Source organism: Leucoraja erinacea, chromosome 15, assembly GCF_028641065.1.
Source record: "Leucoraja erinacea ecotype New England chromosome 15, Leri_hhj_1, whole genome shotgun sequence".
NCBI lineage: Eukaryota > Metazoa > Chordata > Chondrichthyes > Rajiformes > Rajidae > Leucoraja > Leucoraja erinaceus.
The window spans coordinates 40,874,671-40,902,491 of NC_073391.1; the positions used below are offsets into that span (position 1 = coordinate 40,874,671).

Below are 27,821 nucleotides of genomic sequence, written 5' to 3' on the forward strand. Positions count from 1 at the left end.
AATTAAGTGTCATTCGGATAGGCACATGGATATGCAGGGAATGGAGGGATATGGATCACGTGCAGGCAGTGGAGATTTGTTGAACTTGGCATCATGTACGGCATGGATATTGTGGGCCGAAGGGCCCCGTTCCCTGTGCTCTACTATTCTGTGTTCCATGCACCTTACAAACTGTGTGGCTTCTGTTTGAAGGTCTATAGCTGTATCTCCATCTTGGTCTTTCCTATCTCTACCCCGATGGAATCAATATCTTTTGTTTTAGAGTTACACCAAGTCCGCACTGACCAGCGATCCCCGCACTGACCACTATCCTCCACACACCCCTACACACACTGGGGACAATTTACAAATACACCAAGCCAATTAACCTACATACCTGTACATCCTTGGAGTGTGGGAGGAAACCGAAGATCTCGGAGAAAACCCACGCGGTCACGGGGAGAACGTGCAGACTCCGTACAGACCGCACCCGTAGTCGGGATCGAACCCGGGTCTCTGTCACTGCATTCCCTGTAAGGCAGCAACTCTACCGCTGCGCCACCGTGACCGCCCGTTTATTGCCCACCTTCAGTTATCCTTCAGAAGGAAGTGGACCACCATTTTCCTGGTGATGTGAGTTTTCAAACATATGTGTCTTCTGCTTGAGGGGAGAGGGAGAAGAAGGCATGACTGGGGTTAACATAGAAACATAGACAATTAGCAAAGTGCAGGAGTAGGCCATTCGGCCCTTCGAGCCTGCACCGCCATTCAATATGATCATGGCTGATCATCCCAACTCAGTATCCCGTACTCTGATCTCCCTCCCTTCCCTCTCTTCTCTCCATCCCTTACCCCTGAGTTGGCAGCTCTGCTATGCCCTTAGAAAATACCACTACATTTAAGGTAAATTGGGCCACATCTAACTCCACACAACTGAAAACAATTCATTTAAATATAGCCAATGTTACAATAAAACTGGCTCTAAACGCATTGTAAAATCTACGTTTGACCTCTGTGGCAGAGAGCATCTTTCCAGAGATGGTCATTCCCACTCTCTGTCTTGAAAAAGTGGGGTTCTTCCTCCATCTCGTAAATCTATTGGTTTTAGAAAAAGGAGGTTTCCCCATTTATCCTTAGTATCCCGTACCTGTCTCCATACCCTCTTGTCCTGGACTTCCCTAACATCGGCAAAAATCTTCCTGGACTTCCCCAACATGCAATCTTCCTGCATCTAGCCTGTCCAACCGCTTAAGAATTTTGTAAGTTTCTATAAGATCCCCTCTCAATCTTCTAAATTCTAGAGAGTATAAACCAAGTCTATCCAGTCTTTCTTCATAAGACAGTCCTGACATCCCAGGAATCAGTCTGGTGAACCGTCTCTGCACTCCCTCTATGGATTATGAAAGATATTTTGCACCCACTACATTGGACACCCAGGTCTGCTTCGGCCCGCCATTTAGGTAGTGTGAAGTGGATAACCTCACATTTATCCACATTATAGAGTTGATGGTAGCATCCTCCTCACAGGGGAGTCTGGAGATATTGTCTGTGTGATGAACTTGGGCGAGCCTTGCAGCCACTAGTCACTGCCTGCCTAATTTCTGCAATTTCATGCAAGATTGGTAACCCTTGGGCTAAAAAGCCTGTCCCCAAACCAAAGCTCTGATGTAAACCAACAGGATGCTTTCTATAATGAAAGTTGCCACGAGTCATTGAAGACATGCTGATTTGCCTTAATCCCCTGAAGAAGCTGAGGCATTGAGGTACCTCCCCTGTTGCTTCAATGTGATTAGTTCGACAGATCATCGGTAATATATACACCAAGGAACTTACACCAAGGAACTTGCAGCTCTCAGAAACATAGAATATAGGTGCAGGGGTAGGCCATTCGGCCTTTCGACTCAGCACTGCCATTCAATATGATCATGGCTGATCATCCTAAACCAGTACTCCATTCCTGCATTCTCCCCATTTCCCTTGATTCCGTTAGCCCTACGAGATATATATATCTAACTCTCTTGAAAATAGAAAATCCAGTGAATTGGCCTCCACTGCCTTCTGTGGCAGAATTCCACCGATTCACAACTCTCTGGGTGAAAAGGTGAAAAGGCTTTTCCTCATATCGGTCCCAAATTGCCTACCCCTTGTCCTTAAACTGTGACCCCTGGTTCTGGACTCCTCCAACATCAGGAACATTTTTCCTGCACCTAGCCTGTCCAATCCCTTAAGAATTTTATATGTTTCTATAAGATATCCTCTCATCCTTTTAAATTCCACTGAACATAAACCCAGTCGATCCATTATGAGCCCAGTCGATCCATTATAAGCCCACTCGATCCATTATGAGTCTCATTGATCCATTACGAGCCCAGTCAATCCACTTGATCCATTATAAACCTAGTCGATCCATTATAAGCTCAGCCGATCAGAGAGGGTAATGATGGTAAATTCCCTCAACGGTGAATGGAATAGGTTGGTTTGGCAGCTGATGGTTTCATTAACTGCTGCTGTCAAATCCTGTTGAAAGATGAACTGGTGATAATAGCACCACTTTCAAACTTGTCGTTACTGCCTTTGAGATTATATATAAAATGCTGGAGAGGGACAGGCAGCATCTCTGGAGAGAAGGAACGGGTGACGTTTCGGGTCGAGACCCTTTTTCAGACAGACGTCAGGGGAGATGGATATAATAGGTAAGGAATAGTAAGGTGTGAAAACAGGACAAAGGGAATGAAGATCAAGGCAGACGTAGAATGGATCATTGTTAGTTGGGAGAAAGTAAGAACAAAGCAAACAGAGATAAAATGTAGTCTGAGTCAGTACTACGTACTGAGAAGATGCTGGGTGGACTCACTGTGGTGGATGTTAATGTGTGTTTATTGTTGTTTTATTGTATTGTATTATATGTATGACTGCTGCAATTTCGTTCAGACTAAGTCTGAATGACAATAAAAGGCTATCTATCTATCTATCTATCTAAGACTGGTCGGAAAATTTGGAAGGGGGAGGGGATGGAGAGTGAGGGAAACCAAGGGTGACTTGAAGTTAGTGAGGTCAATGTTCATCCGCTGGGGTGTATGCTGCCCAAGCGAAATATGAGGTGCTGCTCCTCCAATTTGTGCTGGGCCTCACTCTGACAATGGAGTGGGCCCAGAACAGAAAGGTCAGCGTGGGAATGGGAGGGATAGTTACAGTGCTGAGCAATCGGAGGATCAGGTAGGGTTAGACGGACTGAGCGGAGGTATTCAGCGAAATGATTGCCGAGCCTGTGCTTGGTCTCACCTAAAGGGCCTGTCCCACTTGGGCATAATTTGCGAGTCATTTCCGCGACATCATTTACGCGTCACGACACATGACGCGCGCATGGTGTTCATTACGGGCGCATGGTGCGTGGTGACGTAGGCAGTGACGCACGGTTGCGCGCGGCGCCCCAGGATTTTTGGTTGTGCAAAAACTTCGCTCGCCATCTGCGTGACGCGCAAATGACGCCCAAGTGGGACAGGCCCTTCAGTTAAAGCCTTTGACCTGGGTTGCCTCAGCCCAGTGTGGATGAGCCAGAAACCAGACCGATGCGGTCTGAGCAAATAATTGAGTTGAAACTAGAAGAGAGGGCATTGAAGCTTAATGAACATTGAGAGAAATGGGGTGATGACATGTAGCTTGTGTCGTTAAAGAATGTAATTATGAATGGTCATCAACACTTGATATTTGTTTATGAATGGGACCTATGTAGAAATTTCCAGTTTGTTAGAAGTCATTTCTTTAAATCTTTCGTTAGTCTCATTTATCATTCTTGTTTAGGTTTAGGTTTAGAGGGTTAAGGGTCAGGTCGGGCAGGTGGGACTGGTATAAATGGGGCATGTTGGCTGGCTAGTTGGGCCAAATGGCCTCTTTGCATGCTGTATAAGTTCATGTTATAGGATCAGTCGTATCATTCAGCCCATCAAGTTTACTCCGCCATTTAATCATGCTTGACCTATCCTTCCCTGTCAACCCCATTCTCCTGCATTCTTCCCATAAACCCTGACACCGGTACTAATCCAGAATCTGTTTCATCTCCAACCTAAAAATATCCATTGACTTGGCCTCCAAAGCCGTCTGTAGCAACAAGTTTCGCAGATTCACCACCCTCTGACTAAAGAAATTCCTCCTCATCCCCTTTCTAAATGTATGTGCTTTTGTTCTGAAGCTGTGGCTTTTAGTCCTAGACTCTCCCACATTCTCTCCACATCCACTCGATCCAAGCCTTTCGCTGTTCGATAAGTTTCACTGAGTTCCCCCCACATCTTTCTCAACGCCAGCGAGTACAGGCCCAGTGCCCAGCCTGATTCTGACTCTGTTGACGTTGATGGGCTGAGAAGGAGTTAATCAATTCAGATTCAGGGCCAAACCAGAATAAATCCCATACTTTTTCAGATTTTGCTTTTCTTTTATTTTAAAACTTAAAAAAAAAAAACTATTAATAATAATAGTGAACATCTGCTGTGGGGACATCTGCATCAAGTTGGTCCCCATTGAATTTTCTTGTGCTGGATAACAGCGAGGGAGGGGGAGTTGCGTTTGGTTGAGTTTAGTTGTTTACTTGGGAGCTAGGGGCTATTGGCAGAAGAGGACACAGCGAAGGGGTAGCCAGCAGCGATCTCTCAACTACCAGAGCTGACAGAAATATTGGCAGACAGACAGACAGACACAAAACGCTGGAGTGGCTCAGGAGAGGGAAAGGCAGCGTCTCTGGAGAGAAGGAATGGGTGACGAAGAAGGGTCTCGGCCAGAAACGAAACGTCACCCATTCCTTCTCTCCAGAGATGCCTCCTGTCCTGCCGAGTTCCTCCAGCGTTTTGTGTCTCTCTTTGGTGTGAACCAGCATCTGCAGTTCCTTGCCGCACATGGATATTGGCAGACTGGGTCTCCCAGGCCAATTCAGAAAGGCGGACAGTCATTCCACAAGGGTGTTCACTCCAGGGTCCACGTGCCTGGGAAGCTGAGTTGGAAGCTGATCACTAACTGTAGCAGTCGAGCCTGCAGGCGCAGCGAGCAATTAGACCCGGTGATAGAACCTGAAGCAGCTTTGAACTTCAATTCCAGTCAGCGGGGCCTTCCTGGTAACCTTTGGGAACACATTTCCGCGAGTTAATTGTCAGTCTAGAAATGTAACAGATGCTCCACTATCTTCTGCCACTGTTGACACGTTTCTCCTTAGCAACAAGCAACAGGAAAGAGAGGAAAGGCAGGTTTTTATCTTCCTCCCTAGGCTTTTCTTCTGAGTGCTGCCCCTCTCCAAGGCATCTAATTAGGAGTTGGCCATCAAATTTGGTGATGAGTTTGAAACACAGAAAAATATGTCGGAGTAGGCCATTCGGTTCTTCAAGCCAGCACTGGCATTCAATGTGATCATGGCTGATCATCTAAAATCAGTACCCTGTTCCTGCTTTTTCCCCATATCCCTTGATTCCGCTGGCTCGAAGAGATAAATCTAAAGGGCCCACTTGGCCGTAATTTATGCAAGATCATTTACGTATCACGACGCACGACGCGCGCGTTCTGACACGCACGCGATGCGCGCATGGTGCGAGATGACATAGGCAGTGACGCGCGGCGGCGTGCAGCGTCGCAGCGTCGCCATCTTCGTGACGCGCAAATGACGGCCAAATGGGACAGGCCCTTCACTCTCTCTTGAAAACATCCAGTGAATTGGCCTCCACTGCCTTCTGTGGCAGAGAATTCCACAGATTCACAACTCTCTGGGTGAAAACGTTTTTCCTCATCTCAGTCCTTTTTACCTAGCAGATAGATAGTTGGAGGTCTGAAATGACTGCGTAATATTAGTCGATGAAGGTTTAATTGTCTCTTGTGCCCTTTCTCCATTATTTCAGCGGGGGATGTTACACAGTGCCTTTGATAATATTTTTCTCATTGGCATCAAACATATTGTCACTCCATTTAATTTCGAGTCAGCCACTTTTTGCAGTCCTTCTCTTGAAGATTGAGTTTTCTGGAGCAGGGAGTTCAAGTGTTCAATCACATGATCAATTACACGGAGGAAGACAAAAATTGTTCTACTTGATTGAAACGTGTGTGTGTGACAGCAGTCAGGAATTATTTTCAACTAAATAAAAGATGATGTTGTAATTGCGGCTATTAAGATGCAAATCTGTCATGCAGTGTGACAGATGGCATGAGAAATTGTATTCCCAAGATAACAAGAATTTCAGGTTGATAATACTTATTAACCAATAATAAGTGGCACAGTGGCGCAGCTGGTAGAGATTTGCCTCATGGCGCCAGAGACCTGGGTTCGATCCTGACCTCGGGTGCTGTCTGTCTCCATTTATACCTCACACTGACTCGGCAAGACTAGCAATCAAGGACGAGTCGCACCCCGGCCACTCCCGCTTCTCCCCTCTCCCGTCAGGCAATGGGTACAGAAGTGTGAAAACGCTCACCTCCAGATTCAGGGGCAGTTTCTTCCTAGCTGTTATCCGGCAGCTGAACCATCCTACCAACAACCAGAGAGCGGTGCTGAACTACTATCTGCCTCTTTGGTGACCCTCCGACTCTCCTTAATCGGACTTTGCTGGCTTTACCTTGCTCTAAACCACTAGGTTTAACGCTAATGCTAAACGCTAATGGATCGATTGTAATCATGTATTGTCTTTCTGCTGACTGGTTAGCATGCAACTAAAGCTTTTCATTGTACCTCGATACACGTGACAATAAACAAAACTAAACTGTGTGGAGTTTGTACTTTCTCCCTGTGGCCATGTGGGTTTCCTCCGGGTGCCCTGGTTTCCTCCCACCTCCCAAAGACGTGCAGGTGTGCAGTTTAATTAGCCTCTGTAAATTGCCTCGAGTGTGCAGGGGGTAGATGAGAAAGTGGGATAGCATAGAACTGGTGTGACTGGTGTGTCAGCGTGGTCCCATTGGGCCTGTTTCCATGCTGCGTCTCGATACGAAAAAGCTTTACATTTTCAAATTGAAAACCTGCCGCCATTTTGTATTTTTAGGCCACAGATCGTGAGAGGGATCCGATTACCTATCGAATTATTAATGGAGATCCACAACAAGTGTTTAGCATCACTCAAAGGTAAGAGGAAATAAATATCTTCCTTGGCCTGAGTTTGTATTTATCATTTATAATTAGTAATGGTGCATAAGGCAGCACAGTGGCGCAGCAGTAGAGTTGCTGCCTTACAGCTCCAGGGACCTGAGTTCGATCCTAACTAGGAATGATGGCCGTACGGAGTTTGCACATCCTGCCGGTGACCGTATGGGTTTCTTCCGGGAGCTCCGGTTTCCTCCCACACTCCAAGGACGTGCAGGTTTGTAGGTTAATTGATTTCTGTAAATTGTGTAGGATAAAACTAGTGTATGGGTAACGCAGACCCGGTGGGCTGTATTCTGTATGTTAGAAACATAGAAACATAGAAAATAGGTGCAGGAGTAGGCCATTCGGCCCTTCGAGCCTGCACCGCCATTCAATATGATCATGGCTGATCATCCAATTCTAAAACTAAAAACTAAATGTAAAAAAACTAATGCCTCGGGACAAGGGTGCACAGACCTACAATTGAATGGCCTACAACCTTCATGTCTTTGGGGCGTGGGACGAATCCGGAGAAACCCCCTACAGCCACAGGGAGAATATGCAAACTTTGCACACAGATAGCATCCAAGGTCAGAATCGAACCTGGACCTTTGGCGCTATGGGCTAGCAGCTCTACTGCTGCGCCGCTGTGTGCCGTCTACTGGAAGGCTGAAAGAGGCCGTGAAAGGCTGTGAGATGGAAAATTACGGGATTTTAAAACCTAGTCATTGTTTAACCGGGAATCAGGGCAGAGAAAAAGCACCGAGATGATGCATTAACGGGGCTTGATGTGGATCGGATACGGGCAGCAGAATTCTCAATGAGCTTCATTTTAACATGAAGGATGAGAGCCTGATCACAAAATAAAATGTACGTCAATTTAAAAATCATAAAAGGCGGGGGCGTGAGCTCCAGCAGCAGGTGAGCTTCATAGGACAAGGACAGATTACGTGGTTATTACAGGGAATAAAAATAGATCGCCTTTGTGTGGTGGAAATGAAATATGGGAAGACTCTGGCTCAGTGTAAATCGATAGCCAGAGGCAGACTATGAGTTTGTGAAGGCAGTGGTGGCTTCATTCATCTCAATAGCATAGGTGCTGGGATTACCTCCCACACTCCAAAGACGTACAGGTCTGTAGGCGAATTGGCTTGGTGAAATTGTAACTTGTCTCTAACATCTGTAGGATAGTGTTAGTGTGGGGTGATCGCTGGTCGGCACGGACTCGGTGGGCCGAAGGTCCTTTTTCCGCACTGCATCTATGTTCATTTGCTATATTTAAGAGGGAGTTAGATGTGGCCCTTGTGGCTAAAGGGATCAGGGGGTATGGAGAGAAGGCAGGTTCAGGATATTGAGTTGGATGATCAGCCATGATCATATTGAATGGCGGTGCAGGCTCGAAGGGCCGAATGGCCTACTCCTGCACCTATTTTCTATGTTTCTATGAACTAAACTAAAAATAAATTTTCAACATTAAATCCTACAATAAATTTCCCTTTCATAAATCCATGTTAATTTTGTTGAATCATATTACGAATGCTTAAGACCCTTTGCCAAGGAGTTAATACTAGACGCAATTATGATCCCCGGTACAGATGTCAGGCTAACCTGCCTCAAGTTCCTGTTTCCGCGCTCTCCCTTATTTCCCCAAAGACAGAGGTTACGGTTATTAATTTTCAAACCATGGGGACCGTTCTTGAGTCTAGACACCTCTGGCCTTTGGGTCGGTGGAATCTGTCAGCTTTTAATCCTGTTAATTGTTCCCGTAAATGTTCTTCATTAATATTAATTATGCAGAGTTTTTCCGCCCCCATTAGACCCTTGGTGACCCATAATTTCCAGTTATGCACTTTGTGTCCTCAAGTGTAAAAAGGGAGACAAAATATTTGTTTAATATCTCTGCTGGTTTCCAACTCACCACTATAATTTATTTTATTACCCCAGCACCGAACTGATGTACTCTTTTCGACTTGTGAGAGCTATTGCATTTATCTTCCTCGTCTATTCTCATCAGTCGTCTCTCTCTCAATTCCTTGATCATCCTTTACTATATTTTTCACACAGCCAATTCCAGCACTTAGTTCCCTTTGTGTCACATTTGCGATCCTTCCTTTCGTCAAAAAATACGTTTGTGAACTCATTAGCTGTGGTTGGATCACATTTCCATTGGAGCCTCTATTCTTGAAAAGAATTACACTTTGTTAGAGAACTTGACATTTTTCGGGTCGTGACCCGTTCCTTATCTCCGGAGACGCTGCCTGTCCGGCTGAGTTACTCCAGCATGTTGTGACTATCTTCGGTGTAAACCAGCATCTGCAGTTCCTTCCTACATATATTAAATCCGATTACCTAATCTACTTTACTCAACTCAGTTCTAAAATTTAAGAAATTGGCTTTGTTTAAATGTAATACCTTTGCCTCATATATAATAACATGAAATCCGATCTTATGAATCGTTCCTTCCTGAACTGCCCTCTGCAATGATTGCTAATTACCCAATCTCTTTACATAATACTGGATCTAAAGTCGTTTTCTCCCTGGTTTCTCAACATTATTACAGGAAACTGTCTTGAAGCATTTTTTCAACCCATCTTCCAAGTTACTTTATTCTCCCAATCTGCCTAGAGTTATTGCATTATGCTTTTTATACATTCCTCTGATTTTCTGCTCTGCCTAATGTTATGATTACTGTTCAACGGATCATAACATACTATCGCAACTGAACCAGTTGCTATTTTGTTATTCTCCTCATACTGGCACCATATTCTGGGCTCATTTTTTTTTTTCATCTCATGAACAGGTCATATGGTCATAGAGTGATACAGTGTGGAAAAAGGCCCTCCAGCCGAACTTGCCCACACCTCCCAGCAACACTAGTCCCAGCTACACTAGTCCCACCTCATTTCCCTCTAAACCTGTCCTATCCATGCACCTAACAAAGCACCTGTACATAGACAGGAAAGATTGAGAGAGATGTGGACCAAATGTGGGCAGATGGGGTTAGCGGATAGGGTATCTTGGTCAGCATGGAGGAGCTGGGCTGAAGGGCCTGTTTCCTTGCTGTATGATTCTATGACTCATTCTGTAATTTTAGGACAATAGACAATAGGTGCAGGAGTAGGCCATTTGGCCCGTCGAGGCAGTACTGCCATTCAATGTGATCATGGCTAACCATCCCCAATCAGGACCATCATTCTTTACTTTTAATTTACCTTTATTATTTTCTAAAGGTCAAATATGTAAAACATTTTGTTCCCAACTTTGTTGGCTCAGTAATAGTTATGAAATCAATTATCCCTATTTATTAATTCATTTACTTTTATGCGGGTAATTTGTGTAATTTCATCTGGCATCGGAGCAGTTGGTAGAGCCACTGCCTCACATCAGTGGCCCGGGTTCGATCCTCACCACGGGTGCTGTCTGTGTGGAGTTTGCGTGTTCTACCTGTGACCTTGTGGGTTTCCTCCGGGTGCTCTGATTTCGTACCAAATCCCAAAGACATACGGGTTTGTAGATTGAATGAACTGTAAAATTCACCTCTAATTTGGAGGGAGTTGCCCAGGTTTGATCCTTGTACGGGTGCTTGTCTGTACGGAGTTAGTACATTCACCCTGTGACCTGCATGTGCTTTCTCCGGCATCTCCGGTTTCTTTCCACATTCCAAAGACGTGCAGGTGTATCGGCTAATTGGCTTGGTAAAATTTGTAATTGTCCGTAGTGTGGGTAAGTCAGTGTGTGAGTATCGCTGGTCGGCACGGACTTGGTGGGTTGAAGGGCCTGTTTCACAACTGTTTTGGCACCTCCAAAGAAAACTAAACTAAACAAAACTAAACTAAACTAGATGCCAAAGTGGCATAGCAGAGAATTAGTGTCAATGGGTGATCGATGGTTAGCATGGACTCAGTTGACTGAAGGACTTGTTTCGATGCTATATATCTTTGAATTAAACTGAACTAAACTGCGAATGTTTCTCTCTGGTCATCTTGTCATTAATGCCCGAGTCGTATATATTTGTAAATTCCCTGCCCGAGAAATTCATTGATGCTTGGGACAACACGTGGTAAAACATTGTTGTGTGGGTGTAGGGACATATCAGGAGTAGACAAACAATGCTGGAGAAACTCAGCAGGTGAGGCAGCATGTATGGAGAAAATGTGTAGACGACGTTTCAGGTCGAGATCCTTCTTCAGACTGATGTCAGTGGTTGGGGGGCGGGAAATAGAAAGGAAGATGCGGAGACAGTAGGCTATGTGGGAGAACTGGGAAGGGGGAGGGGAAGGAGGGAAAAAGCAAGGACTACCTGAAATTAGAGAAGTCAATATTCATACCGCTGGGGTGTAAACTATCCTAGCGAAATATGAGGTGTTGTTCCTCCAATTAGTGCCGGGTCTCACTCTGGCAATGGAGGAGGCCCCGGACATAAAGGTCAAATTCAGAATGGAAGGGGGAGTTGCTGGGTAACCGGGAGATCAGGTGGGACAAGTCCATCGGGCAGTGGTCAGCACGGAATGTCCTGCAGGCACTGCAGGGAAAGGACTCGATGGATCCGGTGGCGTGGTTCCCAGAGCAGACTGCCCAGGTTGTCTGGCAAAATGCCTCATCGCCAGAACTCACCAACAAGCACCAAGACCTGGCTTGGCTGGCGGTGAGGGGAGCCCTCTCAGTTAGACCCTTCCTGCACCGTCGGAACCTCACCACCAGCTCACGCTGCCCCCGGGACGGTTGCGGTGGAGAGGAGACGGTTGCCCACTTCTTTGCAGAGTGTGGGTTTGCAAAAAGAGTCTGGAGAGGTTCGCAAGGGTCCCTGGAACGATTTATCCCGAACAGCTCCGTCACCAAGGACTCTGTGATTTACGGATTGTTCCCAGGGACACATTCAGAGACTGACATCGAGTGCTGCTGGAGGGTCATCAACTCGGTCAAAGACGCTCTTTGGTCTGCCCGAGCGTTGCTCACCACCCAGCAGAGCGAGATGTCCGTCAGGGAATGTTGCCGACTGGCCCACTGCAGACTGCAGGAGTACGTGCTAAGGGACTCGCTGAAGCTTGGTGCAGCCAACGCCAAGGCTCGGTGGGGGAGGGCCACAGTCTAGGGTCCTTCCGCTGCTGGACATAGGGGACACGGTATGGTGGAGATGCCCCTCAAATTAAATTAAGGGAAGGTACCCCATGCCAGGGGGCCACAGAGTGGCATGGGTGGGGGACTGTTTGGTGAAATTTGACAAATGTAAAAGAATTGTACTGAAAAAACTTGTATAGTCTCCGAAAATGTCGGGTGAATTTTGTTTGTTTGAATGGTTCAGGAATTGTATATATTTATCAATTGAATAAAGTCTATTTTGAAATTAAAAAAAAAAAAATTTCAGGATGGAGTTTAAGGCCTCAAATTGGGAAGGCGGACCTAAATTGGGGCCGGCATTTGGGGAAATGGAAAGTCAGAGTGATGGTTTCTTGCTGACGGGTTCAGACTAGTGAGTGCGAACCAGACCAGAGTGGAAAATCAATTTGAATAGATGAACCTCAGTACAAACTGACAAGTTGCTGGTGGGTATATGGAACAAGCTGCCACATGAGGTAGTTGAGGCAGTTACCATAACAGCATTCAAGATTATTAGATTAGATTAGATCTCCAGCACAGCAACAGACCCTTCGGCCCAACGGGTCTGCTCCGACACACGAGCACCATCCTACACACAGGGACAATTTACAGTCTTCACCGAGGCCAATTAACCTACAAACCTGTACGTCTTTGGAATGTGGGAGGAAACTGGAGCACCCGGGGAAAACCCACGAGGTCACGGGGACAATGTGCAAACGCAATACAGATGCAACCGTATTCAGGATCAAACCCGGGTCTATGGCACGGTAAGGCAACAACTCTACCACTGCGCCACTGTGCTGCCCAAAGACGCCTGGATGGAAAATAGGATAGGAAAGGTTTAGAGGGACATGATCCACACGTGGGCATTTGGGACTAGCTTAGATGGGGCATCTTGGTTGGCATGGATGAGTTGGACCATAGGGCCTGTTTCTGTGCTGTATGGCACTAGGGAATCAGTGGTCATCTGTTGAACTGATAGTCATTCATGATTAGGGAGTCGGGGATGGTATCAGTGGGTGGGAAGAGTAGTGAGATGGTTGATTTTAAGGAAGTTGAGGTGAGAGGGGGCAGTGGTATGATGTGTGTTTTTGATGTTGATGGGCAAAGGGTAAATGAGGAAATTCATCTGGTGGGTCTTCCAGGAAGCAGTGCTGTTCAAACTATGGTTGACCAAGGAGTGCTCAATGACAGGTGGACCCCTGATAAGATTGCTAATTAACCCAAGCTCTTTACATAATACCAGAAGTAAAATAGTTTCTTCTTCTCCATCCATTTGTACAAGAGTCCCATATTGCACAAGTTAAAATATGAGTGCGGTTTTTCCTACCAGTAATAGAATTGATCCCCAACCTCTTGAACGGAATTAATATGCCGATATTCCAGAGGTAATCCAGAACTATTGCACCGTTTAAGAAACATTTGGACAGACACATGGATAGGACAGGTTTAGAGGGATAAGGGCCAAACGCAGGCAGGTGTGACTAGTGCAGATGGGATATGTTGGTTGGTGTGAGCAAGTTGGGCCGAAGGGCCTGTTTCTACATTGGAAGACTATGATTCTAATGAACCAAGGAATATTTCTTGATCTTACTTTTAATGTAACCAACATAGGAAAAGTATCCTTCTTCGCATTAAATATATAAAAGTGCTTTTTTTTTTAACCAATTTTATGCACTTATTTGTAGCCAGGAGATGGTAATCGAATTTCCGCTATCAAGGTGTATATGGAATGTATTAAAAAGCATAAATTTGCTTTCAAGCCATTTGACACCAGCTCTGTAATGGAGAACTGAACCAGTGGGTGTTCAGGAACAGAAGAGCAGATGCTGCTTTTATAAATAATATAACCAAGTGCGCTGAATTTGCTCTTTCTGTAGAGAGTAATAAAAATGTTTGCGTGTCATGTTCAGTTCAGGTTTATCTTCACCTGTACCATGGTAGAAACATAGAAACACAGAAAATAGGTGCAGGAGGAGGCCATTCGGCCCTTTGAGCCCGCACCGCCATTCATTGCGATCATGGCTGATCGTCCCCAATCAATAACCCGTGCCTGCCTTCTCCCCATATCCCTTAGATTCCACTAGCCCCTAGTGCTCTATCTAACTCTCTCTTAAATCCATCCAGTGATTTGGCCTCCACTGCCTTCTGTGGAGGTATGTGGAGATGCAGGGAATTCCACAAATTCACAACTCTATGGGTGAAAACGTTTTTTTCTCACCTCAGTCTTAAATGGCCTCCCCTTTATTCTAAGAAACAGTGAACAGTGAACAATGAACCGATACAGTGAAAAGCTTTTTGTCGCGTGCTAACCAGTCAGCAGAAAGATAATACATGATTACAGTCAATCCATTTACAGTGCATAGATACATGACAAGGGAATAATGTTTAGTCCGGTCAAGGATAGTCCGAGGGACATTAAAGAGGTAGATAGTAGCAGCAATGCTCTCTGGTTGTGGTGGGATGATTCAGTTGCCTGATAACAGCTGGGAAGAAACTGCCTCTAAATCTGGTGGTGTGCGCTTTCACACTAAGATTACAATAATGAATCCTGGGTCTCCTCCATGGCCACAGCGAGCAGCACCGGAAATTGGAGGAACAGCACCTCATATTCCGTTTGGGGACTCTGCGCCCCGGGGGCATGAACATCGAATTCTCCCAATTTTGTTAGTCCTTGCTGTCTCCTCCCCTTCCTCAGCTCCCCTGCTGTCTCCTCCCACCCTCCAGCCTTCTGGCTACTCCTCCTTTTCCCTTTCTTGTCCCCACCCACCCCCACCCCCGATCAGTCTGAAGAAGGGTTTCGGCCCGAAACCGTTCCTATTTCCTTCGCTCCATAGATGCTGCTGCACCAGCTGAGTTTTCTCCAGCTTTTCTGTGTTAACCTTCTTGGCAAAAACAATGAATTTTGTCTGTACACTGCGGCCTGTCTCTAAGATCAGTTCTTCTCACCTCTCCAGCCTTCTGCAGCATGTTTCTTAAAACCATTTCTTCCATTCTATTTCTCCCAGCACTGGCCTGTTAATCTTGGAAAAACCTTTGGACAGGGAGAGCACTGATCGATACATTCTGATTGTCACGGCATCTGATGGCAAGCCTGATTCAGTAAGTCAATTCAATTCTTTAATTTACATTTGCAGCTGTTGCACTGAAGTCATGGACTTAGACATCTGAATTGTTTTGTATTTTTGTGCCATGCAAGTGAAAAATGCAATTTTTTGCAGAGTGAACTTACCATTTCTGGATCATACTCATACATAATTACTTTATTTGCAACATACAAGGAATTTGATTGGCATCTTAATGGAAGTTCAATTGCGCACTTCCCTGTGGAGTTTGCATTTTTAGAATTTGATTTTAGTTTAGTTTAGCTTAGTTTAGGGATACAGTGCAGAAGCAGGCCCTTCGGCCCCTCCACACCGACCAGTGATCCCCGCACACCAATACTATCCTACACACCAGGGACAATTTACAATTATACCAGGCCGCTTAGCCTATAAACCTGTCTTTGGCGTGTGGAAGGAAACCGGAGATCTCGAACAAAACCCACACAGGTCACAGGGAGAATGCACAAACTCTATACAGACAGCACCCACAGTCAGGATTGAGCCCGAGTCTCTGGCATGGTCAGGCAGTATGTCAAACTGAAGAAGGGTCTCGACCCGAAATGTCACCCATTCCTTCTCTCCAGAAATGCTGCCTGTCCCGCTGAGTTACTCCAGCTTTATGTGTCTACCTTCAGCCTCATATAGCCTTTACTTTAGAACATAGAGATGCAGCGTGGAAGCAGGCCCTTTGGCCCAGCGAGTCCGCGCCGACCAACAATCACCCCTCCTCTATGTTATTCCAGTTTCGCATCCTACACACGAGGAGCAATTTACAGAAGCTCATTAACCTACAACCCTATACGTCTTTGGAATGTGAGAAGAATCCGGAGCACCCGGAGGAAATCCATGTGGTCACGGGGAGAAGGTCATAAGGAATAGTAGTAGGCGGAGGCCATTTGGCCCATCAAGTCTACTCCGCCATTCAATCACGGCTGATCTATCTCTCCCTCCTAACCCCATTCTCCTGCCTTCTCCCCAGAGGCACAAACTCCGTGCAGACAGCACCCATAGTCAGGATCAAACCCGTCCCTCTGGTGCTGTAAGTCACTGACTCGACTGCTGCGCCACCCTCAGTATCCCTGTTTTCTGGGATTTAAAAGAGACCCTTGGATTCTTTTGATTTTGGAGAATTTTAAGACGAGCTGCAGTTGGAAAATGTACAGAGTAGAATCAGTTTAATTATTTAAAAAAGATTTGGCAGGTTTGAAGAAACATACCGTGTGTCAGCCTTATCTCATTTTGTTCCACCAATGCCTCGATTCAGAAGGTGAAAGGTTCAAGTCCCACTGTTAGCACTTGAGCAGATAATCTGAACTGATGCCCGTATGTGGTATAGAAGGAGTGCAGTGTTTGGCGTTTGGATTCAGCCTGTTTTGGCGAATAGCGAAAGGCCTGGACAGAGTGGATGTGGAGTGGATGTTTCCACTAGTGGGAGACACTAGGACCAGAGGTCATAGCCTCAGAATTAAAGGACATTCCTTTAAGAAGGAGATGAAGAGGAATTTGTAAGAAGGAACAGCAGATGCTGGTTTCAACCAAAGATAGACATAAAATGTTGGAGTAACTCAGCGGGCAGGGCAGCATCTCTGGAGAGGAAGAATGGGTGATGTTTCGGGTCGAGATCCTTCTTCAGACTTTCAGATAGGAGGAATTTATTTAGTCAGAGGATGGTGAATCTAGAATTCAATGCTGCAGAAAGCTGAGGAGTCCATCAATTTATATTTTTGAGGCAGAGATAGATTCTTGTTTAGTACGGGTGTCAGAGGTTATGGGGAGAAAGTAGGAGAATGGGGTTAAAAGGGAAAGATAGATCAGCCATGATTGAATGGCGGCATAGACTTGATGGGCCGAATGGCCTAATTCTGCTCCTAGAACTAATGAACTGATGAAGTCCATCTCCTCTCTCAGGCGGGCATGGTAACATAATCAGAAATCTGGAGCGCCGTTCCAGTTTCGGAGCCAACATTTATCTTTCAAACACCATCACAAGAACTAATTATCCAGTCGTTTATGTTTGTGGGAACCAGCTGTGTGCAAATACACTGTTGTGCTTCCCATATTACTTGGTAACTGCATTTCTGAATCAAGTAATTAGCTGCAAAGCATTTTTGGAAGCCATGAAAAAAAATCATAAAAATGAGAACTGACACAAAGTGCTGGAGTAACTCAGCAGGTCGAGCAACATCTCTGGAGAACATGGATAGGTGACATTTTGGACCAGGATCTTCTTCAGAATGATTGTAGGTGTTGATGGGGGGGGGGGGGGGGGGGGGGGGGGGGGGGGGGGGGGGGGGGGGATGCTGAAAGAGAGAAGGGGAAGGACAAAGCCTGGCATGTAATAGGTTGATAGAGTCCAGTAAAGTCCAATTAAAGATATTCCGAAGGTCTTCAATGAGGTAGATGGTAGGTCAGGACCGCTCTCATGTTGGTGATAAGATGGTTCAGTTACCTGGTAACAACTGGGAAGAAACTGTCCCTGAATCTGGAGCTGTGTGTTTTTGTACTTCCGTGCATCTTGCCTGATGGGAGAGGGGAGAAGAAGTGGTGACCTAGGGTGAGACTTGTTTCTGATTATGCTGCTGGCTTTGTTGAGGCTGCGTGAGATGTAGATGGAGTCAATGGAAGGGAGGTTGGTTTGCGTGATACTCTGGGCCTTGCCCACAACTCTATGCAATTTTGCGCGGTCCTGGATTGAGTTGTTCCCAAACCAGTTATTGACATATCCTGTGTAGGAAGGAACTGCAGATGCTGGTTTAAACTGAAGATGGACACAAAAAGCTGGAGTAACTCAGCGGGACAGGCAGCATCTCTGGAGAGACGCAACGGATGACATTTCGGGTCGAGACCCTTGTTCTTAGAAGTTTGAGGAGATTTGGCATGCCAATGACTGTCTGAAGATGGGTCTCGACCCAAAATGTCACCAATTCCTTTTCTCCAGAGATGCTGTCTGTCCTACTGAGTTACTCCAGCTTTTGTGTCTTTATTGAAATATCCTATTCCTTCTCTCCAGCGATGCTGTCTTGACCCACTGTTACTCCAGCTTTATGTGTCTATTGAGATATATATGTTTATGTTTACCATATACGTTCCCAGATATGTTTATTCTACACGTTTCTGAGATATGCAGTGCTTTTCAACAAAGGAACGCCAGTGTAAAATTGCTCGGTGCCCATACTTTAATCCAATTTACATACAATTAAATACTGTAAAAATTGTAAGATGGTGACGCATTGCAGCAGCGGCCTCTGCAGTCCGTCTGTCTTTTTTTCCTTTTTGTCTGCTAAGTGGATGTCTTGGTTTTAGTTTTTATACCATTTTTAGCTGTGTATATGTGGGGGGCGGGGAAAACTTTTTATACTCTTCCCTGTACGGGGACCCGACTTTTTCCTTGTCGAGTTTCCGTTGTCGTTGGGCCTAACATCGGCGGCCTTCAACCGGAATCGACCTGGGACTCCAATCGCAGGGCCTGCGGACTCACCAACTTCTGGCCAACTTCTGAGTGCAGAGCGCTGTGGCGTCTCGAGACTGCGACCCGACCGAAGCTTCTGAGGCTCCGGCTGCAGGCCCTGTGGATGGTAACATCGGGAGCTCGCGGGTCCCTGGTGGGAGACCGCTTTTTGGAGCTCCCGCAACGGCAAACTTCGCCCTCCCGAATCGAGGGGTTTAAATCCACTCCAGCGCGGCTTCAACTGCCACGGGGCTTACCAGACATCTAACATCAAGAGCCTCGATCAGCTCGATACAACAGTTTGACTGCTTGACTGCGGGAGAAGAATAAGAACAGGGAAGAGATAAGACTTTTGCCTTCCATCACAGTGAGGAGGTGTTTGGGGATTCACTGTGAAGGATGTTTGTGTGGAATTGTGTGTTTTGTGTGGTTTTTTTTGTTGTTTGTTGCTATGACTGCAGCAATCGTAATTTTGTTTGAACTTATGTTCAAATAACAACAAACGGTATTCTATACTATTCTTTTGAAGTGCTGTTGTAATACAGATAGCAATAGGTGCACAGGAGCTTGTAACAGAGGAAAATCATTGAAAATGCAAGTGTGAATTCCAGAATTTGAGTCCGGGACATTTGAAGTCCCTAAAATGGAGCAAGGGACTGTAGATGCTGGAATCCTGAGCAAAAACACAAAGTGCTGGAGGACCTCGGAAGGTTAGGCATGTTGGGAAGAAAATAGAACCAGGCATTCCGGGGTTGGACAACATTCGGGTTGGAGACTGTGAAGGGGAGATCGCCAGAGGCGATGAGATTGGTTAGGGACTTGGATTGTTTCAGACTTGGATTGTTTTCTCTGGAACGCCAGAGGTTGTGGGGAGATCCGATAGAATTGTGGGAGACATAGATAGGGTAGACAGTCAGAGCTTTTATTTTCCCAGGGTGGAAATGTCAAATACTAGAGTGCGTAGCTTTAAGGTGAGAGGGGCAACGTTTAAAGGAGATGTAAAGCAGCTTTTTTGAACAGAGGGCTGGTAGTTAGGCACGTACAATAGTGGCATTTAAGAAGCCTTTGGATTGGTGTACGGATGTGCAGAGAATGGAGGGATATGGATAATGTGCAGGTCCATAAGAGATGGTCTTGGCATCATGTTGGCCATGGACATTGTGGGCCGAAACATCTGTCTTTAGTTTATTTTGTTTAGTTTCGAGATACAGTGCGGTAAAAAAGGCCCTTTGGCCAACCGAGTCCGCACCGACCAGCGATCCCTGCACATTAACACTGTCCTACACATGCTCGGGACATTTTTTTTACATTGACACCAAGCCAATTAATCAACAAACCTGTATGTTGTTGGAGTTTGGGAGAAAACAGAATGTCTCGGAGAAAACCAAGGCAGAGAACATACTGTACTAACTCCGTACAGACAAGCACCCGTGGTCAGGATCAAACCCGGGGTGTCTGGCGCTGTAAGGCAGTAGCTCTATCGCTGCGCCTCCGTGCGAAACCCGTGCTCTGCTGTGCTATGTTCTATGCTAGGGGGTCCCGACCTGAAAAATTGTCTGCCATTCCCTCCCCAGATGCTGCCTGACCCCTTGAGATTCTGTAAAAATGTTGAGTTTTACATTCGAAAACAGAGTTTTCAGTGGGAGAGCGAGAAGGATTTATTTTTTGACACAAAAAACTGGAGTAGCTCAGCGGGAGAGAAGGAACAGGTGACGTTTCGGTTTTGAGACTCTGCTTTTTGACCCGAAACGTCACCCATTCCTTCTCTCCAGAGATACTGCCTGGCCCGCTGAGTTACCCCAGCTTTTTTGGTTTAAACCAGCATCTGCAGTTCCTTCCCATGCACAGTTTTTCAAGGGTTTTCGGGAGGGGCCCAATCTCAAGGCAGCCTGTGCCAATAATTGAACATAAAGCTGAAGGTGTGAAGAACTTCACTACATCAATGTCAATTAATGTATCATCTGCAAGTCGCTGCTATGTTGACCGTGCTGTACAACACACAATGCTGAACTGCAGCTTCAGAGTAATAAGATTAGATGGGTTGTATTTCGTATGAAAACTTGTTATGGGAAGTCTTCTGGGTAATATCACTTTGGCACCTATCTTGAAATATGATATTATCTTTAACATTTACAGCCAGGAGCTCTGGATACTGCCTTGATCAATCAATCACCATGTCAGCTCCTTTCTGCCAGTTGCTTGGATAAAATGTCTCTGTGCAAGATGCCAACCACAGCAGCCTATTTGTCTCAGTGTGTCCACCTGCACATCGAAAATATCACTGCACACAATCCTGTCACAGTGGTTAGGTTAGCAGACTGGTAATCCAGTGGCCTGAACACAGTAATAGCCTCTCCCCTGATTCTCAGTCTGAAGAAGGGTCTCGACCCGAAACCTCACCTGTTCCGTTTCTCCAGAGATGCTGCCTGACCCGCTGAGCTGAGTTTAATATAGTTTAGTGCAGAGATACAACGTGGAAACAGGACCTTCGGCCCACCGGGTCCACACTGACCAGTGGTCCCCGCACTTTCACACTATCCTACACACACTAGGGATCATTTTACATTGATACCAAGCCATTGATTAACATAGAAACCTGTACGTCTTCGGAGTATGGGTGGAAACCGATACCACAGATCTCAACTGGCCCTTCCACATCGATACCATGGCAACAAGAGCAAGGCAGAGACTGGGTATTCTGTGGCAAGTGACTCACTGACTGCCAAACCCAAAGCCTTTCCAGCATCAGCATGCTGCAAGAGGAGAGCGTAATGCAAAACTCTTCCTTTGCTTACATGAGTGCAGCCCCAGCAATACTTACGGAGCTCACTAGCACACAGGGCTTACCCACTGGGCAACCAGCACTGGGCAATCCATGCCACCAATGCTCATCTCGGCGCAGTGGAGCAGTGGGAGATTTGCTGCCTTACAGCGCCAGAGACCCGGGTTCGATCCTGACTGCGGGTGCTGTCGATACGGAGTTTGCACCTTCTCCCTGTGACCGCGTGGGTTTTCTCCGGGTGCTCCCGTTTCCTCCCACACTCCAAAGACGTCCAGGTCTGTAGGTAAAATTGGCTTCAGTAAATTGTCGCTAGCGTGCAAGAGAGAACTAATGTACAGGTGGTCGCTGGTCGGCACGGACTCGGTGGGCCGAAGGGCCCGTTTCCACGCTGTATCTCTAAACTATAAATCCCTAAATAAATTTAATTACAGAGTAATCCTGACTTGAATTTCGACATGCTTATTATTTTGTTTGCTTTATTTATATTCATTGGCGAGAACCATATATTTTACTACAGCTTGCAACTTGCTGAGATAACATTTTAATGAATTCTGAGCATTTTTATTTATTTTTTATATGCTTTTCACTGCAACACTGGAGCAACTGACTTTAAACATACTAACATCAGCATAATTAAATTGCAGAATTCTTTCATTCACTACATTCATTACCATTTTTCTTTTAACCCAAATATAGATCTAACTTTGTAAACTTTTCTATTGTTTCATCTGTTTGATTGTTCCAAATGCAGCAGTTGTAACTGTAACTGCGGTTATAGTTTTAGTTTTAGGGATATAGCGTGGAAGCAGGCCCTTCGGCCCACCGAGTCTGTGCCAGCCAGCGATCACCACATATACTAGCTCTATCCTACACACACTGGGGACAATTTACAGAAGCCAATTAATCGACAAACCTGCCCCTCTTTGGAGTGCGGGGGGAAACCGGAGCACCCGGAGAGAACCCACGCTGTCACGGAGAGAACGTGCAAACACTGCCCAGACAACACCCGCAGTCAGGATCGAACCTGGGCTCTGGTGGTATATGGTAAACATTTATCTTCCATAAGAAGGGTCTCGACCCAAAACGCCACCTACACCTTTTCTCCAGAGATGGGAGCAATATAGTGAGCAATATTGGGCACCATATCTAAGGAATGATGTGCTGGCACTGGAGAGGGTCCAGAGGAGGTTTACAAGAATTATCCCAGAAATGAGTAGGTTAGCATAAGATGAGCATTTGACGGCACTGGGCCTGTACTCGCTGGAGTTTAGAAGAATGAGGGAGGACCTCATTGAAACATACAGAATAGTGAAAGGCTTGGATAGAATGGATGTGGAGAGGTTTTTTATATTACAAATAATATAAACTATGGAGAATTCTATGGAGAATTTTTTATGTTGCAAAAAAATCTATAATTAAAAAAAAAAAAAATTAAATAGCCCTTAAACAGCTAAAGTATCTTATAGCACAATAATTTGCCATAGAAACCAACAGTAAGGGTCAAAAAACAAGGAACTGCAGATGCTGGTATACAAAAAAAAAGCATAGTGTTGGAGTAACACAGGAAAAAAATAATCATCGCATCTCGTCTTAAACCAATAGTGACTAGTCATGAAAATGCACCACAAAAGATTTGTTGTAAATTATTCCAAGAGTTTATTTGCTTGGCAGATTTTTTCTTGATTGGCCAGAAAGATTATTTTGATAGCATTGTGTTAGCTGCTAATTGTCCCTATCTGATGAATAACATGAACATAATTTCATAACTGTAACAAGCAACAAGGTTCTCCTCATCAGTTGCTTCATTATCTGTCATCAGCCAGGAATTGATTGGTACATCATGGTCTCACCATTTACAACTTCATTTCAGTAAATGGAAACATGGAGTTAGTTTACTTTAAGAAGAAATGGCGCAGAGTATTTCCTTCACAGCAGTTTAGTTTAGAGTCACAGCGTGGATACAGGCCCTTCGGCCCACAGGGTCAGCGCCGAACCGCACCCGTAGTCGGGATCGAACCCGGGTCTCCGGCGCTGCAAGTGCTGTACGGCAGCAACTCTACCGCTGCGCCACCATGCAGCCCCTATCACGTCATATCATGTCTTCGGAGGAAACAGTAAGACCCTCAACTTCACATGAAAGCTAAGTCTGCCTTTTTCACGGTTGAGTTGAACAGTCGTTGGTCCAGGTCTACTCTGGCACCATCCCCCAACTCTTTCTCCACTACATTGACAAATGCATCGGAAAAGCCTCCTACACAATTGTAGAATTCGACGATTTCATTCACTTCACCGCTAACTTCCACCCTCCTCTTAAATCCACCTGATATGGCACCAACAGGACCTCTAGAAGGTCACAGTATTGGGGATGCACTTCCGTCTACCATTATTGCTGGGCAGTAAACTGGACTGTACTGAACTGACTCACGAAGAGACAGAGCCGGCTGTACTTTTTGAGAAGGCTCCGCTCCTTCGATGTCTGCAGCAAGATGCTGCAGATGTTCTACCAATCGGTGGTGGCCAGTGCCATCTTCTTCGCTGCCATGTGCTGGGGCAGCAGGGCGAAGGCCGCAGACGCCAATTGGATCAACATAGTCAATAGGAAGGCTGGCTCCATCCTAGGGGCGGAGTTGGATTCACTGGAGGTGGTCTTGGAGGGGAGGGTGCTCCTCAAACTACAGAGCATCCTGGACAATACAGCTCACCCCCTCAATGACACACTGGTCAACCTGAGGAGCACCTTCAGCAACAGACTGGTTCCACCAAGATGCAGCACAGAACGCCACAGGAGATCCTTCTTCCCTGTGGCTATCGAACAATACAACTCCCTCCCCCTTCTGTCGTGGGGTAGACTGAGACTAACTCGCCTCCCCAATCTTTGCACATCCCCAATCCTTTCCATTCATTACTATAATTTAATGTTTCATGAATTTTGTGTTTTATGACTGTTGGCAGATCAATTTCCCCCCTGGGATAAATAAACTTCTATCATATCGTATCGTATTAACATTATTAGCTGTGAACATTATTAGACTCTTGGCTTCTCTACCAGAGAAGACCTGGGTTAGTTTGATTGTAATGTCTAGCGGATTCAGTGACTAATTAACCACAAATACAAGACACTCTTGGACTGGAAACTCCACCATGGTTCATGAGGTAAAAACGTAGGTCCACGGGCCTATGAACAGTTAGTGGGTGGAAAAAACCTATCAATCTCCACCTTAAAAATATCCATTGACTTGGCCTCCTCAGCCGTCCGTGCCAATGAACTCCACAGATTCACCATCCTCTAATGAAAGAAATTCCTCCTCAGCTTCTTTATAAAGATATGTCCTTTTCTTCTGCGGCGATGACCTCTGATTCAAGACTCTCCCATTACTGGAAACTGAAGGTAGACACAAAATGCTGGAGTAACTCAGCGGGACAGGCAGCATGTTTGGAGAGAAAGAATGAGTGACGTTTCGGGTCGAGACCCTTTCTTCAGACTGGAAAGAATAGTTGACGAAGAATAAAGTAGGGAGTTGTTACCTAAACGAAGCATCGCGTTTAGATGGTGCTGGACAATATCTGATTCCCAACATAAATAGTGAGCATACTAAAAATTGTAGCATCCTATATGTCAGCTGAGCACCTCATCATTGGTGCCAACCCCTTAAACCAGCTGGAGATATTTCATAAAATTGCGATTACAAATTTTAAAAAGTCAGATATTCAAAGGAACCCCAATCTTCCACACCAATTTCCAGCTGGTTCAAACTATGGTCAACTAAAAATAGTTTCCTAGTCCTGTAATCTATCGACAATCCCAAAAGTCTTCCAATAAAAAATTAATGTGAATATTTAATTTCTCTCTATCGGTCTTAATTAGGCCTGTTGGGCTGGGATTTTTTCATACAACTTTGATTCTAAAGACCAACAGTAGTTTGTTTGAATAAACTGATTCTCAGACTTTGCCTAATCATAATTAAACCCCAGTGGACATAAGACCACTTTGCCCATGTTAAAGTTTATAGAGAGTCTCACCAGTCCCACACAGGCAGCACTTGAGGTCACGATCGAACTCGGGTATCTGGCACTGTAAGGCAGCAGTTCAACCTGCTGCACCGCTGTGCCATCCTTCTTTAATTAGAGGCACAAAAGGTCCAAGCTACCTGTGAGATTCTAAGCGCGGCGGGTTTCAGCTCGCTGAAATCTAACGTCATTGCTTTCCAAGTCACCTTGTCCAGAACCAGGGGTCACAGTTTTTCTCCAGAACTTTTGTCTACCTTCGATTTGCCCGCATCTGCAGTTCCTTCTTAAACGCACCAGTTTAAGAATATGGGGTAGGGCATTTAGGACTGAGATGAGGAAAAACATTTTCACCCAGACAGTTGTGAATCTGTGGAATTCTCTGCCACAGAAGGCAGTGGAGGCCACTTCACTGGATGTATTCAAGAGAAAGTTAGATATACCTCTTAGAGCTAACGGAATCAAGGGATTTTGGGAAAATGCAGGAACGGGGTAGTAATTTCAGATGATCAGCCAAGATCATATTGAATGCTGGCTCCTGCACCTATTTTTCTATGCTTTTATGCATGTGCTTTCGTGACTATTCAAGATGCAAGTGGAAGTTCTTGATGTTTATGTAGCTATGAAGTCTAGCTCCCGGGGCTGTGAAATTACTAATAATCTGAATTCAATTGCTGTATTGTCTAAGCAAATTGATCAGAACATCAACATGGGGTGTTTTTTTAATTGTTTCCTAATCACTGGAATTGTGTTTCTGCAGCCTTAATGTTTAAAAAGAATCAATTAGTAAAGTAAAAGACGAGACACATTGTAGAGATCATTTCACTGATAGAGGCCAATGATGGTTTAATTCAGCTATTCAATGCCGTTCAATTTAGAGTTTACTTCAGAAAATTGCTTCATGGGCGTCAGGTATAATGAGGTATCAAAATTATTTTTCCGGCTTGACAACTAAATGATAACTGCACAGTAGCGCAGTGGTAGAGTTGCTGCCTCACAGCGCCAGAGACCCGAGTTCAATCCCGACCACAAGTACTGTCTGTGTGGAGTTTGCACGTTCTCCATGGGTTTTTTCCCGGGTGCTCCCACATTCCGAAGACGCACAGGTTTATCGGTTTATTGCCTTCTGTAAATTGTCCCAAGTGTGTAGGATCGAACTAGCGTACGGGGTGGTAATTGGTCGGCACGGACTCGGAGGGCCGAAGGGCCTGTTTCCATGCTGTATCTCTGAACTCAACTAAACTAAATTAAACTCTTTGCCCGATTGCTAGCTCTATTTGTAGGTCTCAAAATCCTAATGTATCCACATATCATTGGACTAAAATATGTGGCAACCAAGTTAGCTAATTCAAAAATAAAAACTGTAGATGATGGCTGACCAAAAATGTCACAAATTGCTGGAGTAACTCAGTGGGCCAGGCAGCATCTGAGGAGAACATGGATAGGTGCCGTTTCTGGCTGGGTCCCTTCTGATCTTGTGGCAGGTGTGGGGGGGGGGGAATCTGGAAAAGCTGTACAGCTCGAAAAGCCCTTCAGCTTTCTTTCCCCCCTCCCCCCCCCCTTCTCAATCAGCCTGAACAAGGATCACAATTGGAAATGTCACTCATCCATGTTACAGATTCTCCATAGATGCTGCCTGACCTGCTGTGTTACTCCAGCACTTTCTGTCTCCTTAAGTTAGTCAATGTGCCTGATTTCCGCTACTCAACCTGGCTGTTCAAATTAGAAATAAAGAACGATTTGACTGCTAAAGGATCTATAGTTCTTGGTTTCTGCATCTCTGTTTCAACTTCTGTTGGTAGCAAGTGATAACAGGTTGCACATCCTTGTCTCCAGATCATCGACCCGAGCTTCTGGATTAACCACTATCGTACCATTTCCCTGCTGCATATCCTTCCAGCTGTCCGCAGACTTACATGAAATACATTAATAATGGTCGGGCAGGTTTTGTTGGAGGTTTTTGGATTTAGATGTGTAAAGTATCTATGGGCAGCATTTAAGTTACTGCTTTACAACTCCAGAGACCCGGGTTCGATCTCTACAGAGTTTGTACGTTCTCCCCATGACCTGCGTAGGTTTTCTCTGGGAAGCTTCAGTTTCCTCCCACACTCCAAAGACACACAGTTTTGTTGGTCAATTGGCTTGGTATAAATGTAATTTGTCCTTAGTGTGTGTAAGATCGTGATAGTGTACGGGGATTGCTGGTCTGCCCGGGCTCGGTGAATCGAAGGGCCTATTCCCACAATGTATCTCAAACGAGTATTCCTGTTCATTCCTTGCATTCTGTTATTAAACTGGAATAATTGATTAGTACGGGTGTCA

General features: G+C 45.4%; 1 protein-coding gene across 1 annotated transcript in view; it reads left to right on the forward strand.

Moving 5' to 3' along the window:
- The window catches only part of pcdh15b (protocadherin-related 15b), a 1,024,406-nt gene that overhangs the window by 754,232 nt on the left and 242,353 nt on the right, over window positions 1-27,821 (forward strand). Inside the window, 2 exon segments of the mRNA XM_055647246.1 lie at window positions 6,984-7,063; window positions 15,169-15,262. Coding sequence (XP_055503221.1) covers window positions 6,984-7,063; window positions 15,169-15,262 — 174 coding nt within the window.